This window comes from Lithobates pipiens, unplaced genomic scaffold (genome assembly GCF_037356315.1).
Source record: "Lithobates pipiens isolate NorthernLeopardFrog02 unplaced genomic scaffold, aLitPip1_a1.2 Scaffold_10, whole genome shotgun sequence".
Lineage (NCBI taxonomy): Eukaryota > Metazoa > Chordata > Amphibia > Anura > Ranidae > Lithobates > Lithobates pipiens.
Window position 1 is genome coordinate 122,916,472 of NW_027507686.1, and position 14,843 is coordinate 122,931,314.

At 43.6% G+C, this 14,843-nt stretch overlaps 1 protein-coding gene across 2 annotated transcripts in view; it reads right to left on the reverse strand.

Moving 5' to 3' along the window:
• The window catches only part of PLA2G15 (phospholipase A2 group XV), a 281,014-nt gene that overhangs the window by 165,504 nt on the left and 100,667 nt on the right, over nt 1–14,843 (reverse strand). For both annotated transcript variants that reach the window (XM_077457913.1, XM_077457905.1), the window contains exon 3: nt 4,282–4,400. In XM_077457913.1, the coding sequence (XP_077314039.1) occupies nt 4,282–4,400 (119 nt within the window). The remainder of the gene's footprint in view (nt 1–4,281; nt 4,401–14,843) is intronic.

The window sequence follows — 14,843 nt, forward strand, 5'->3', positions numbered from 1 at the left end:
GTGCACTTGTAACAAGAGTACATCCATGAATTTATTTATTTTATTTTTTTAATAAACATTAACATTTTCAGGATCTTCCCTTCTTCTTACTCCAATCAGTACTGATAGCAAAAAGGTTAGGTAGGACAATCTCTGAGACAAAAAAAAAAAAAACAGATATTAAAATAAGGTAAATAGTGGGCTAGGGGAGTGAGAGCGGTCCCTCCTGGATGACAAAGACCTTGTCGAATACACAGGCCAAATTTCCATGTGGCTTCGGTGTATCGATGATGTCTTCATCATCTGAGAGGATATCAAAGATACTCTTATTGAGTTTTTTGATTTGATCAATGTGAACCAACACAATTTGAAATTTACTATGGTGCATGATCATGACACCATTACTTTCCTGGATGTCCAATTAAAGCAGGTTAAGAAGGTAAATTGCATAGTACACTATTCCATCCATTAAACATTTCAACCATTAAAAAATTCCATTCCATATGGGATGGAGATAATTTATTATAAGAACTGACGTCAGGCGGGGCTTCCAGAACACAGAGAAAGCCACACGCACTGCCATGCGGTGTGTGCGCCTGGCGACGGCGAAGGGAGGACTCCCCCTGGCCACCTGCAATTACCATGCCTAATTGGCATGGTTATAAAATACCCATGGTGCTGGGATTTATCAGTTGATCCCCAGTACCCGGGAGGAGAAGGTCGGCGTATACATCACCATATTCATTCACTTATCATATGATATTTTTTGGCACTTCATGATATTTAATCAATACACCACAGACTTTTCACACCATTAGAATTTCCATATAAATTTATTATTAATATATTTTTTATTATTTCAAACATCATGACACATTCATTAACTTACAATGTAAGTTTTTGGTAAATTACAAAATAATCACTGGGACCTTTACTGTAGGTACTTGGGATACTTCCTTTCTGCTCCCTTTTAGCTGCCTTAAAATGTGGCTTCTTGTTAGCCACATGTGAGTGGATCTCCCCTCTTGGAGTGTGTACCGCATGAGGGCATAGAAATTGACATAGAAATGCCAATTTTTACTTATTATGTTAGAATCTATAATTATAACAAATCGTTCAGCCCTAATATTATCATAATGAAAAGTATGATATAGTTGAATTGGTAATTCTAATTTTTGACTGCCCAAACGGCAGATATTTGATCTATGTGTTGATGCAGTCATGTATGCATGTACTGCATGAGGGCACTGGATTGCTGATTGATTTTTAAGGGAACCCCAGCCAGGAGACTTTTTGTGTGTATCCTTCATTGGTAAATATGTTGTTTTTGTAATTTGCCCTTGTATGTATGAGGGATTTTACATTATTAAAATGTACACTGTTAATATATAAATAATGACTGTACATATTTTTTGACAGCAAATAAACCCCTAAGGAAAACTTTGACCATGCATGTTGAAACGCATTGGAAATTTGCATTTTAAATATTGATAAATATTGTTGCATGATTGTAATACTGTGAAATCGAACACTTATGCATATCTCTGACCAGAGCTCATATTTTAAGTATTTATGTGTGCTTACAACTTGTTATTACAATTTCTAATAAAATCCTTTTAAATAAACCTAATGATTTGATCAATGCTGTGGAAAAACCCCAACTGGGGGAGACTTTCCCATATTATGACCCATTCGGGGTGGCAGCAAAACATATCACTCACATTCATGCGTTTTCTCTATGATAGGAAAGAAGTGGGCTATGGAATGGGAGGGGAGTACAGGCCTAAACATGGGCTGGATTCCATACGAAATCAGCCAGTAGAGTAAAAACCGGCTGACATTTGTATAGGTCCTTGTCCAACAGAAGTCGATCTTATGACCGGCTTCTGTTGAACAAACATGCTGAAAAAACAGTATCCAACCGGCATCCGATCAGCGCTTGCAGCCAATGACTGCGAGCACTGACCGATGTTTTTTGGTGCATAGGTAGTACAGCGAGCTCTTCTGTTTTTTTTTCTTTTTTTCATTCAACCCACTGGGTTGAACGAACAAAACTTACTGTATGTACCAGGCATAAGAGTAAGGCAAGCCATGGAGAATTTGATTTTCTTTTTCTGAAACCCAATCGCTCCATTTCCCCACCAACACAGTCAGTGTTGATGAGGGAATGCCTCCCACAGTGCTATTGTGTTCTGCCAGCAGGGGAGTCTTACCACCCAGCAGAACACTGCATTACCTTAAGACCCCTTTCACACCACACCGCCGATAGCGTGGGCGGTAAAACGCCGCTATTTTTAGCAGCGTTTTACCGCCGGATTTGCGGCGGATTTTGGCCGCTAGTGGGGCGCTTTTACCCCCCGCTAGCGGCCGCGAAAGGGTTAAAACCGCCGGCAATACGCCGCAATAGCGGCGTTTTGCCGGCGGTATTACAGCGCTGCCCCATTGATTTCAATGAGGAGCAGCGGTGGAGGAGCGGTAAACACACCGCTCCTTCACCGCTCCAAAGAAGCTGCTGGCAGGACTTTTTTCTGACGTCCTGCCAGCGCACCGCTGTAGTATGAAAGCCCTCGGGGCTTTTACACTGCACACAATGCTGCAGCTTCTTTAGGGCGTTTTGCAGGCGCTATTTCTAACGCTATAGCGCCTGCAAAATGCCCTGGTGTGAAAGGGGTCTAACTGATAATTGTGTGGTCTTGCAAAACTGTACCCAAATATAATGTATGTCCTTTTTCCCCACAAATAGAACTTTCCTTTATGTGGGATTTGATATCCTCTGCGGTTTTTATTTTATGCGCTATAAACAAAAAAGCCTGACGATTTAGAAAAAAAAAATATATATTTTTTTACTTTCTGCTATTTAACATATCCAATAGAAAAATATAATCTAATTGCTTCATCAATTTAGGTAAATTCTGCTACATATTTTTGGCTAAAAATAATATCCCAATATTTGAATATTGATTGGTTTGAGCAAAGGTTATACATTTTTTTTTTTTACTAGTAATGGTGGCGATCAGTGACTTATAGCGGGACTGCCATAATGCAGTAGACAAATCGGACACTAACTTTTTTGGGAACCAATGACAAAATGATCAGTGCCCTTCTCAGCCACTGTACTAATGACACTGGCTGGGAAGGCGTTTTAACATCAGCAGTGATCAAAGGGTTAACCGTATGCCTAGCCTGTGCTTACTCACTGTGTGGGGGGTGTTTTTACCAGGGAATGGCATGGATTTATGTCTCTGCTTTTCCCATGTCTTCCCTACTGACAGAACGGCAATCTGCCTTGCTTACATCGCGTTTCCCGCTAATCAGCTCCCGCTGTGTATAATTACAATGGGATAGGGCTGTCGTAAAAAATGCTTAATGGTTTTTAATGCTTGACTCATCAAGAAAGCCCCCTCCTCCATTTATAGAAGTTGTAATATATCTTCCAGCAATGAAAAGCGCATCATGAATGGAAGATGGTGAATGGATGAAAGGTCTGCCAACCTTTTTTACTAAGGGAAGCTATAGAACAGCTTTTAAGAATGGAGGAGGGGCAGAAAGGGCTGACATGGTTAGTCCTCTTGACAAGTGCCTATGACAGGTCCAGCAGCTGTATTGTGGGAGGGGGCAGAAAGCAGTAGCTTTCAACTATAACAGCAGCTACCAGCACAAGTGACACTTCTTAATGAATATGATTATTCTGATTTAAAAATAAATGTTACTAAACCTTGGACAGTGTTTAAACCTACTGAAGGCAACAGTATAATCAAAATGTCTAAGAATTTGCCTAATGTATGATATAGAAAATAGAGTGATGTGTTTTGGAACAGTAAAATAAAGTGTGTCAAAACACATGATCTTGTGGCATTTACTGTATAGTATTGTTTTTTTTTTGGTAAGATTTTGACTGTAACCCAAATATACAGCATGGGAGTACTAGCTTGCAAGGAAATAAAAATTTTCTCTATTACCATCTGAGCATATAAAACAGCCCTAAAAAAACAAAAAAAACAAAAAAACACACACACACACACACACACACACACACACACAATGTATATGAGAAAAATGTAAAAGCTGAGATTTTGAAAGACATTATCATAATTATACAGGAATAATATAGCACCAACAGTTTTCGCAGAGCTTAACTAAATGAAGGCAGACATTACAGCTACATTACAATTTGGTACAAGAGGAATCAGAGAGCTCTGCTCACTAGAGCTGCTGAAAGACCAACTTTATTCTTATGACTCTAAAAAGTTTATACATTTATCATGCATAGGTTTATGACAAGAGTATTTTTCTTTTATTTACCTACACTCCTTTTGCTAGGATCAAGAAATTCCAATGGATATGTCTGTCCAAAGCCTGGGACCCTTATGTCAACTCCCTCTGGTGAAGCTGAAGTTTTGGTTGTGGTGTTATAGACCAACCTGAAAAGAATGTAAGATATATATATTACACAATCTCTTAAAAAGAAGCAGCAAAATATCCACAGGGTCATAGGTCAGCAGCATACCAGTTATGGACCACAGGAAAAAAAAACTTTTGATAAAACACAATGAAAATAGAAAGATGCTTAATGCACTGTAAGAAAGGTTATAAATGCAATCTATAAATCTCACCAAGACTCCGAAAAAGTTACCAAGCGATAATTGCAACAAGCCACATAAAGCTTTACGTAGTAGCTAATCGCCAAACATCAATATTTAAAGGAAATTTACCTTCGGGGAAAATGTTACATGTTTCACTCGTTTGTAGGGTGGAACATGTAACATGCTCTGACTGCTGCAACCACTCCCACTGAGCTCTCTCTCTGTGACTGCGCTGCGGTAGCTCAATGAGTCTTCTCATCAGTGGGAAACTGTCAGATATCTCCAAAAAGAGGACCTGTCACAGCCAGCACTGCATTGATCTGCTTTGCGTTAAAATGCAACATGTATGCGCTAATGTAACGCAGGTAAAAGCAGCACTGTGATGTGAACAGGACAATTGTTTTTGTCCTCCTTTTCTGGGGTCCCCCGGCGGTGCTCCTGGCTCCTTCTCTTTGGTGAGTGCTTCCACAGAGAGCCGATGTCCATGGGTTCAGCCATGCGGCCACACTCCCGAGTCCCACTGCTGTGTCCATTGACACAGACAGCAGGACTCGGCCCCGCCCCTGTGTCTCTGGATGTGATTGACATGGCTTCTTGCACATACTAGGTATGTCCAGTCAGAGATGGAGATTGAAGCCTTGAAGAAGCAGTCTATATGGCAAAACACGTAGGCAAGCTCTACGCTACATCTGACTGCTCCTCTTACATTTGATTTTACATATGTGGGCTTTTTGATGCCCCTATAGAAGTTATATCCTGTTTTAAGCAACCTCTTTGAATAAATACTTTTTCTATTTTGATATATCTGTGTATATTTGATGTAATTTTCCACGTACCTTGCTGTTTTAACTACCGGGTTGGTGTTCTCTTGATATAAGGCTGCTTTAACATCTTGGTTGTGCCCCTTTGTTATACCATATCACCTGCATTTTTTACATCTAATCTACAAAGTTTGCAAGGTGCAGCTCCTGCCCAACAGGAGAATTATTGATTCATACCGCTTACCTCCAGTGTATGTGTTTATGAGTGGTTGTGATTTTATCCTTTTGCTTTCTCCCTATATAGCATACAGTGCCTTGAAAAAGTATTCACACCCCCTTGAAATTTTCCACATTCTGCCATGTTACAACCAAAAACATGAATGTACTTTATTGGGATTTTATGTGATAGACCAACACAAAGTGGCACATAATTGTGAAGTGGAAGGAAAATGATAAATGGTTTTCAAAATGTTTTACAAATAAATATGTGAAAAGTGTGGCGTGCATTTGTATTCAGCCCCCTTTGCTCTGATACCTCTAACTAAAATCCTGTTTTGACTACAAGGTTGGTGTTACATAGTTAGTAAGGTTGAATAAAGACACCACTCCATCCAGTTCAACCTGAGTGAGTGCGGGTACATGTTTACAATTGTCCCTATTCCTATGCATTGGGTCTCATTAAGATGCTCATCTATTATTATTATTATTTATTTAAGGTACCCATATAGCACTGTCAATTTACACAGCGCTCTACGCATACATTGCACACTCACATCAGTCCCTCAAGGAGCCCACAATCCAAGGTAACCAACTCACATTCACGGGCGGCACAGTGGTGTAGTGCGTAGCACTCTAAAATTAAAGTAAAAGTAAAAAGGATCGCTGGTTCGAATCCCAACCACGACACTACCTGCCTGGAGTTTGCATGTTCTACCTGTGCTTGCATGGGTTTCCTCTGGGTACTCTGGTTTCCTCCCACACTCCAAAGACATGCAGGTAGGTTAATTGGCTTCTGTCCAAAATTGGCCCTAGTATAAGAATGGGGACCTTGGATTGTGAGCTCCTTGAGGGTAGGGACTGATGTGAGTGTGCAATGTACAGGGATAGAGACAATTGTAGACACTCACTCAGGATGGACTGGTGTCTTTATTCAACCTTACTAACTATGGAAGTATGTAAATTCATATACTAGATCCAATTTTTTGGACAGAAGCCAATTAACCTACCAGCATGTCTTTGGAGTGTGGGAGGAAACCGGAGTAGCCGGAGGAAACCCACACAGGCACAGGGAGAACATGAAAACTCCAGGCAGGTAGTGTTGTGGTAGGGATTCGAACCAGCAACCCTTTTTACTGCTAAGCAAGAGTGCTACCCACTACACCACTGCGCCTGTAAACCACCTGAAAAATGGCTCCCCTGCAGTCTCAGTGTGAAAGCCTGAGTGCTTTCACACTGAGATGTGCTGACGGGACCTTAAAAAAAACTCCTGCAAGCAGCATCTTTGGGCTGCTCCTAAACCGCTCCTGGCCACTGAAATTAATGTGCAGCGCCGCTGAACTGACGGCAAACTGCCGCTGCAGCGGCGCTTTGCGGGTCACTTCAACCCTTTTTCAGCTGCAAAAACAACAGTAAAGCGCTCCTAAAAATAAAGGCGGTTTATCACTGATGCCGCCAATGCCCCAGTGTGAAGGCAGCCTAAAGGTAGAAGGCATTTTACCTTAATGTATTCTTTGCATTAAACCCCAGCCCCCCCACCCTATACTTACCCATGCCGATCCAGCGCTGTGCTTGATTGTAGCGGCTCTCTCCTCTCTCTCCCCCTCCTAACTGGACATGGAGGAAGCAGTGGGAGCCATTGGCCAGTGAGGAGGGAGGATCACAGCTTGTGAGTAGGGAACGAAAGTCAGGTAGAGCTCTGCTGTGTGCATCAATGGGCACTCTGGGTTGGGATCGAGCATGCATGCATGCATGCCCCCATGGCAAGAGATGCAAGCCATAGGGACCAGGAAAAGAAAGTATCTACTGCAGTGAAATGTGCACTTTTAGACCCCGGATGTCTCATTAAAGAGAACCTGTCACAAAAACTAAAAATCTGTTCCCTGTGTGATGAAAAAAAGTTAAGTAAAATATATATTTTTTTAAATTGCAAAAAAATGAAAGGTACACACAAGCATATAAACCCCCCCCCCCCCCCAAATTTTTGAGGTCCCCACCCTCACATGTTCTAATGTAAAATGCATGCATAGGGGGTACATGCGCACTAAAACGCTGATTATGATACACGTTACATATTGCTGCGCACGCCAGAATGAGAGTAATATTTTTAGCACCAGACCTCCTTCGTAAAGCTAAACTGATGACCTGTAGGGGGCTTTTAAAGAGGATGTAAAGCCTGATGGGTTTTATTTCCTCTTTATTTCCCTGTAAAGGTAAAGCATAATGGGCTACTAAGCATCACATTGTAGTTCATTATGTGTCACTTACCTGAAACCGAAGCCTGCAATGTTACCGCTGTCCCCACTAGCGGCGAGCGTCCATCTTTAACCTTCTTCCTTTCGGGGCCGAGAACTCCGGCTCTGTGACTGGCCGAAGTTGCAGAAAGCCGTCAGTCACAGCATGCGCAAAGTGCACAAGCGCTGTAGAAATCGGTGCACAGCTTTATTCTAAATATATATATATAAATATATATTCCCAGCACCTACAGGTAAGCCTTAATATAGGCTTACCTGTAGGTAAAAGTAGTGTACAACCACTTTAAAGCATTGTCTATGCAAAATATAGGGCACTGAAGTTTGTCCACATTTCACAGGAGCACACACATTTAAGGTTTGAAACGTTGGATATCTATTTACTCAGTGCAACCTAATCTATTATATTTTACAAGAAAATGTGGGAAATTTGTTGCGTTTGTGCGCCCTACAGTTAACTTTAGTGTATTTTTTGAGCTAATATCTTCAACTTTAGTGTACTTTTTGAGCTAACTTTGAGCTAATATTTTGTGACATATAAATCTGAAACTACCATAAATTTTTTTCTAAGGTGTCTGCTTTTAGAAAATATATAATGATTTGGGGTTTATTCAATCTTCAGGCCTAAAATAATTTTTTAAACGTGTGCTAAAACAGCTCTGGCAGTGAAAGGATTAAGAAAAGACTTTTGCATGGCAACAAAGTTTCACTTAACACCAAGAAAAAAAAAGTTTGTTAACCCAAGTATTATTTTACAAACTACTGTCTAGATCAGGGGTCGGGTGACCCCTGGCACACAGCGGCATTTTGGATGGCATGCGAGAGTAGCCATGGAAGACGCATCTCCCACACCAAAAAGCCGGCCAGTGGCTGCATACAGGGAGAGCAGTGCGGCTGGTTCACGTCCACCTCTCCTCCTGCCAGCATTGGTTCAGACTTTCTCCCCAGGCAGCTCTTCCTTTGATATGGTGATTACAATTGCAATGCTCAGAAGTGAGCCAGTGTTCTGCAGAAGTGTCCTCTGTCAAAAAATGCCAGCTTCTGGCTGCACATGCGCAGTACAGAAGATCACTCCAGCCGATTTCTCGATCAGCTGTCATGACGTCGCATGCACAGATCGTCAGAGTCACTATCCGATGGGAGGCATTGTACAGCACGGGAGGATCTATTTGATAAAACAGGGGGCTCTGCACCCTGTCATAGGTGTAGGGAGGGGAGTCTGGGCGGTCTTTACAAGATCTATAGCTAAAGCGACTAGAGGGGCACGCGAATCCCAGAGGGACTAAAACTTCCAGAATGTCATGTCACTGTCCTCTAGAAGGACTACAGCAACCAGCGTGCTCTGTAACTGCCCCTAGAGGGGCTACAACTCCAAGAATGTCAATTAACAGCCCCCCCAGAGGGACTACAACTCCCAGAATTCCTCTCACTGCCTCCTAGAGGGACTACAATTCCCAGCATGTCATGTCACTACCCCCAGTGGGACCACAACTCCCAACGTGTCCATTCACTGCCCCCTAGAGGGGCTACAACTCCCAGTGTCTTCATTCACTGCCGCCTAGAGGGACTACAACTTCTAGCATGTCCAATCACTGCCCCCTAGAGGGACTAAAACTCCTAGCATGTCCTGTCACTGCCCCCTAGAGGGACTACAACTCCCATCATGATCGAGAGACCAGCTGGAGTGACATTACGCACGGCGAATGTGCAAATTGTGTAATGCACTATCCGATGGGAGGCATTGTAAAGCGCAGTAGGCATTATTCGATAGAACACATTATAAAGTGCAGAGGCAGAATCTGACTGTCGGATTCTGCCTCATTCTGTACACAGTTGTAATCCACTTAAAATCTCAGAGCCAGTGCATGCCATACAATGCTATCGCATGCCGCACAGTGTTATTGCATGCTGTACAGTACCATTCCATGCCGCACAGTGTTATCGCATACCATACAGTGTCATCACATGTTGTACAGTGTCATCACACATTGTACATGCCTTTGCATGCCATACAGAGCCATCACTGCGCATGCGTGGTTTGTCGGATGCATTATTCGGTGGGAAGTAGGGCTGCAACTAACGATTTTCATAATCGATTAGTTGACCGATTATTGTTTAGATCAATTAATCGGTTAAAAACCTTAAAAAAAAGCGTGGTGTATAATTTAATTAATATGTAAAGTTTTAAAAAAGGCAATTTATTCTTAAATATCTCTAAATGCAGTGGTAAATATAAATAACCAACTATATGGTTAGGGAGCAAAATATTTAATCCCCTCTGAGAATAACAGACAGAAGAGATTTACTGTATATATTTTAGAGGGGATATATACTGTATATGCTATTAGAGGAGATATACTGTATATACTATTAGAGGAGATATACTGCATATACTATTAGAGGAGAGATATACTATTGAAGGGTCAATCTGGTAAATATCATCAGGCTTTAACCCCATTTTGTTACTGGCCAATTAATCAATTATGAAAATAGTAATCGATTAATTTCATAATCGATTAGTTGTTGATTAATCAATTAGTTGTTTCAGCCCTAATGGGAAGCATTATTGGACAGGACACCTAAAGTTGGCTACCAGTGAGGAGATGGAGGTGGAGTGAGAGCCGCTTGGCAGAGGGAAATGGGGCAACAGAGGACACGGTGTTGCTAATCATCTGTTACCAAGGTGACCCTGCTGCTGAGAGGAGGCCTGAGCCGAGGGACTGTACTGCAAGGAGGTGCAGTTACCTACCTACAATAGAAGGGCACAGCCATGTACACAGGCCGATACCTACCTACACAGGGGAGCACAGCCATGTACGCAGACCGATACCTACCTACACAGGGGGGCACAGCCATGTACGCAGACCGATACCTACCTACACAGGGGGCACAGCCATGTACAGAGGAGAACCATGTATACAGGAGGACACAGCCATGTACAAAGGCTGATACCTACCTACACAGGGGGGCATAGCCATGTACAGAGAAGAGTCATGTACACAGGAGGGCAGACCTATGTACACAGGCTGATATCAATCTACACAGGGGGGCACAGCTATGCACACAGTTTGTTACCTACCTACACAGGAGGGCACAGCCATGTACACAGGCCGATACCCACCTAAAAGGAGGGCACAGCCATGTACGCAGGCCAATACCTACCTACACAGGAGGGCATAGCCATCTATACAGACCGATACCTACCTACACAGGGGGGCACAGCCCTGTACAGAGGAGAGCCATGTACACAGGAGGGAGCACACATGTACACAGGCACACACGATACCTACCTACACAGGGGGGCACAGCGATGTACACAGGCCGATACCTACCTACACAAGAAGGCACAGCCATGTATGCAGGTCGATAACTACCTACACGGGGGCACAGCCATGTACACAGGCCGATACCTACCTACACAGGAGAGCCATGTATGCAGGCTGATACCCAACTACACAGGAGAGCCATATACAGAGGCAAGCCATGTACACAGGAGGGCAAAGCCACGAACGCAGACCAATACCTACCTAAACAGGGGGGCACAGCCATGTACGCAGGCCGTTACCTACATAGGGGGGCACAGCCATGTACGTAGGCCAATACCTACCTACACAGGGGGGCACAGCCATGTACGTGGGCCAATACCTACCTACACAGGGGTGCACAGCCATGTACGTGGGCTGATACCCTACCTACACAGGGGGGCACAGTCATGTACGCAGGCTGACACCTACCTACACAGGAAAGCCATTTATAGAAGAGAGCCATGTACACAGGAGGGGACAGCCATGTACGCAAACCGATACCTACATACACGGGGGGGGGTACAGCCATGTACACAGGCCAATACTTACCTACACAGAAGGGCACAGCCATGTACGCAGGCCGATACCTACCAACCCGTGGGGGGGGGGGGGGGCACAGCCATGTATGCAGGCCGATGTCTACCTGTCCAGAATCAGGAAAAAATCTTTGCTAGGGAAGAAGTGAGTGGCCAACATCCCCAATCTAGTAACCCAGAATGCAAACCCTTCTAAGTGGGACCACAAATTGAAACGCAATTATATAAAAAGATAAAGCTTTATTATAAAGCGTTATATTTTTATATAATTACTTTTCAAGTTGTGGTTGCCCTTAAAAGTCCAACTTAGAGGGGTTTGCATTTTGGCATACCAACACAGGAGAGCACAGCCATGTACACAGACAGAGATCTACTTACACAGGAGAGCACAGCCATGTACACAGACAGAGATCTACTTACACAGGGGGGCACAGCCATGTACAGAGGCGAGTCAGGTACAGAGAAGGGCACAGCCAAGTACAGAGGAGAGCCAGGTACGGGAGGTCACAGCCAGGTACAGAGGAGAGCCAGGTACAGAGGAGGGCACAGCCATGTACAGAACCCTATACCTCCCTATATACACAAGAGGACACAGCCATGTACACAGGGCTCTCCTCTGTACATGGCTGTGCCCCCCGTGTAGGTAGGTATTGGCCTGCATACATGGCTATGCCCTCCTATGTACATGGTTCTCCTGCATACATGGCTGTGCCTCCTGCGTACATGGCTCCAGGACTATTTTTAAGGCAGGACATAAGGGGCAGCTGCCCTGGGCCCCAAAGCAGCTGCCTCATACTTGCCATTGATCCCAGTTTACATTTCCTCATACCTTGAAGTTTTAGTCCCCTGCTTTGTCCCGATATCTCAGTGTAAAGTTCTGCTGCTGCCCAGTTCTGCCCTTTTGCCATGTGCAGGTGACTCATCTGCAGACCCTGTGTTCACATATAAATAACCTGCATTGATATGTAAATAGCGGCGGCTCTAATATGTTAACAGTCGCGGAGCGCGGCTTTGACATTTAAATAAAAGCGGCATTCATATGTATATCATGTCCTCCTGAAGTCATATCTACCATCACTTCTGCTGAATGTTGCCCACTGGGGAGGTAAAGAAGCATGCTTGAAAGTCCTGCCTACAACTATAGTCATTAAGCCTAACATCAGCCTGTTCTGCAAAAGTAACAAATTGGAGGTGGAACCCTTGTTCAAAATAAAATATGTGTTACAGCACCCAGCACCCAGAATTTTGGTGCATGTGAATACGTACACCTCAGCAGATGCATGAGGGTGTCATTAACAATTAATGGCAGAGCTGTGTATCTGCCAAAGGGCAGCATGTTTCTGTGGTGTCAGGAAAGCGATTTCGCATGAATTCCCAATACACACAAATGTGAATGCAAGCTAAATGTCTCAGTTACATTGGTGGTCAGTGTAAATCCCCATTACATTGCTGGCCAGTGTAGAAACTCCTCTTTATATTGGTAATATTGGTTAAAAAAAATCCAAACTTGGATTTGTGGTCAGTTTCGAATCCTCCCTTACATTGGTGGTCCACGTAGAAGCCCCCTTTAAATTGGTGGTGAGTGTAAATCCCCCTTACATTGGTGGCAAGTGTAAAAAATCCACTTTTATTGGCTGTTGATGTAAAAACCCCTATTACATTGGCTGTCAGTGTAAACTCTTCATAACATTGGTTTTCAGTGTACATTTCCATTTACATTGGTTGTAAGTACAGAATTGTCCTTACAATGGTGCCCAGTGTAAATCCCCCTTTACATTGGTGGTCGGGTGCATACATGGCTGTGCCCTCCTGTGTAGGTAGGTACAGGCTTGTGTACATGGCTGTGCCCCCCCCCCCCCCGAGTAGGAATGTATAGGCTTGTGTACATGGTTGTGCCCCCCTGTGTAGATAGGTATAGGCCTGCATACATCGCTGTGCCCTTCTGTGTAGGTAGGTAGTATAGGCCTGTGTACATGAGAGTGCCCGCCTGTGTAGATAGGTATAGGCGTGCATACATGGCAGTGCCCTCCTTTGTAGGTATGTATAGGCCTGTAGAGACACACAGAAGGTGACTCACCTCCTTGCAGTACAGGCCCTCAGCTGAGCCCTCCTAGCAGGGTTGCCATGGTAACAGATGATTAGCAGCGCCGTGTTCTCTATGTCGCTCCATTTTCCTCTGCCAGGTGGCTCTCACTCTACCTCCATCTCCTCGCTGGTAGCCAACTGTAGGTGTCCTGTCCAATAATGCCTCCCATCGGATAAAGCATTAGATGAACCACACATGCGCAGCGATGGCTCTGTACGGCATGCAATGACACTGTACAACATGCAATGACAACGTACAAGGGAGAAAAGGAACAGAGAGCGCACCAACCTTGCGCATTACCTTTGCAACACTTTAATGAGTGAAAAATGTAAAACGCATACTCACAAACGAGTTACATATTCAAGTATAGAGTATAAAGTCCACAGGATGCATCATCCAGCAAGGTTGGCTGGCAAGCAACAGTAGTGGGATTTGTAGTCCAAAAAGCAGCTGGCACGTTTTAAGGGTGTCCAACCTCAAAACACATAAGAGCTTTTTGGACTACAAATCCCACTACTGTTGCTTGTAGAAGGACAAGGTGCACCAAACCAAAGCAAAAGTGCAGTATGTACTAAACAATTTCCTCCCCACTTTTTATTGCCGGGACTATTTTTAGATTATATATATATATATTATTATTATTACATACACATGATCATTTATTTAACTTTGATTGCTGCTCTAATGTCTGGTTAGTCTTTGCGCCATCTCTTTCTTTTCTACTACTGTTGCTTACCAGCCGATCTTGCTGGATGATGCATCTTATGGACTTTATACTCTATGCTTGAATATGTAGCTCAATTGTGAGTATGCATTTTTTACATAAAAAAACTCATTAAAGTGTTGCAAAGGTAATGTGCAAGGTTGGTGTGCTCTCTGTGACTTTTTTCCCCTTTTAGAATTTTTTCTGGGTTCCCTCTGACCTGTTGTGAGCAGCAGCACAGTTGATGTGGTGGCTTGATTATCGAAAGACCTTTCCATCTCTTTAGAATCAACCACACGGCAATCTCTTAAAGCGGAGGTCCACCCTAAAGTGGACCTTCCGCTCATCGGAACCCTCCCCCCCTCCGGCGCCACAATTGGCACCTTTCAGGGGGGAGGGGGGTGCAGGTTCCTGTACAGTAC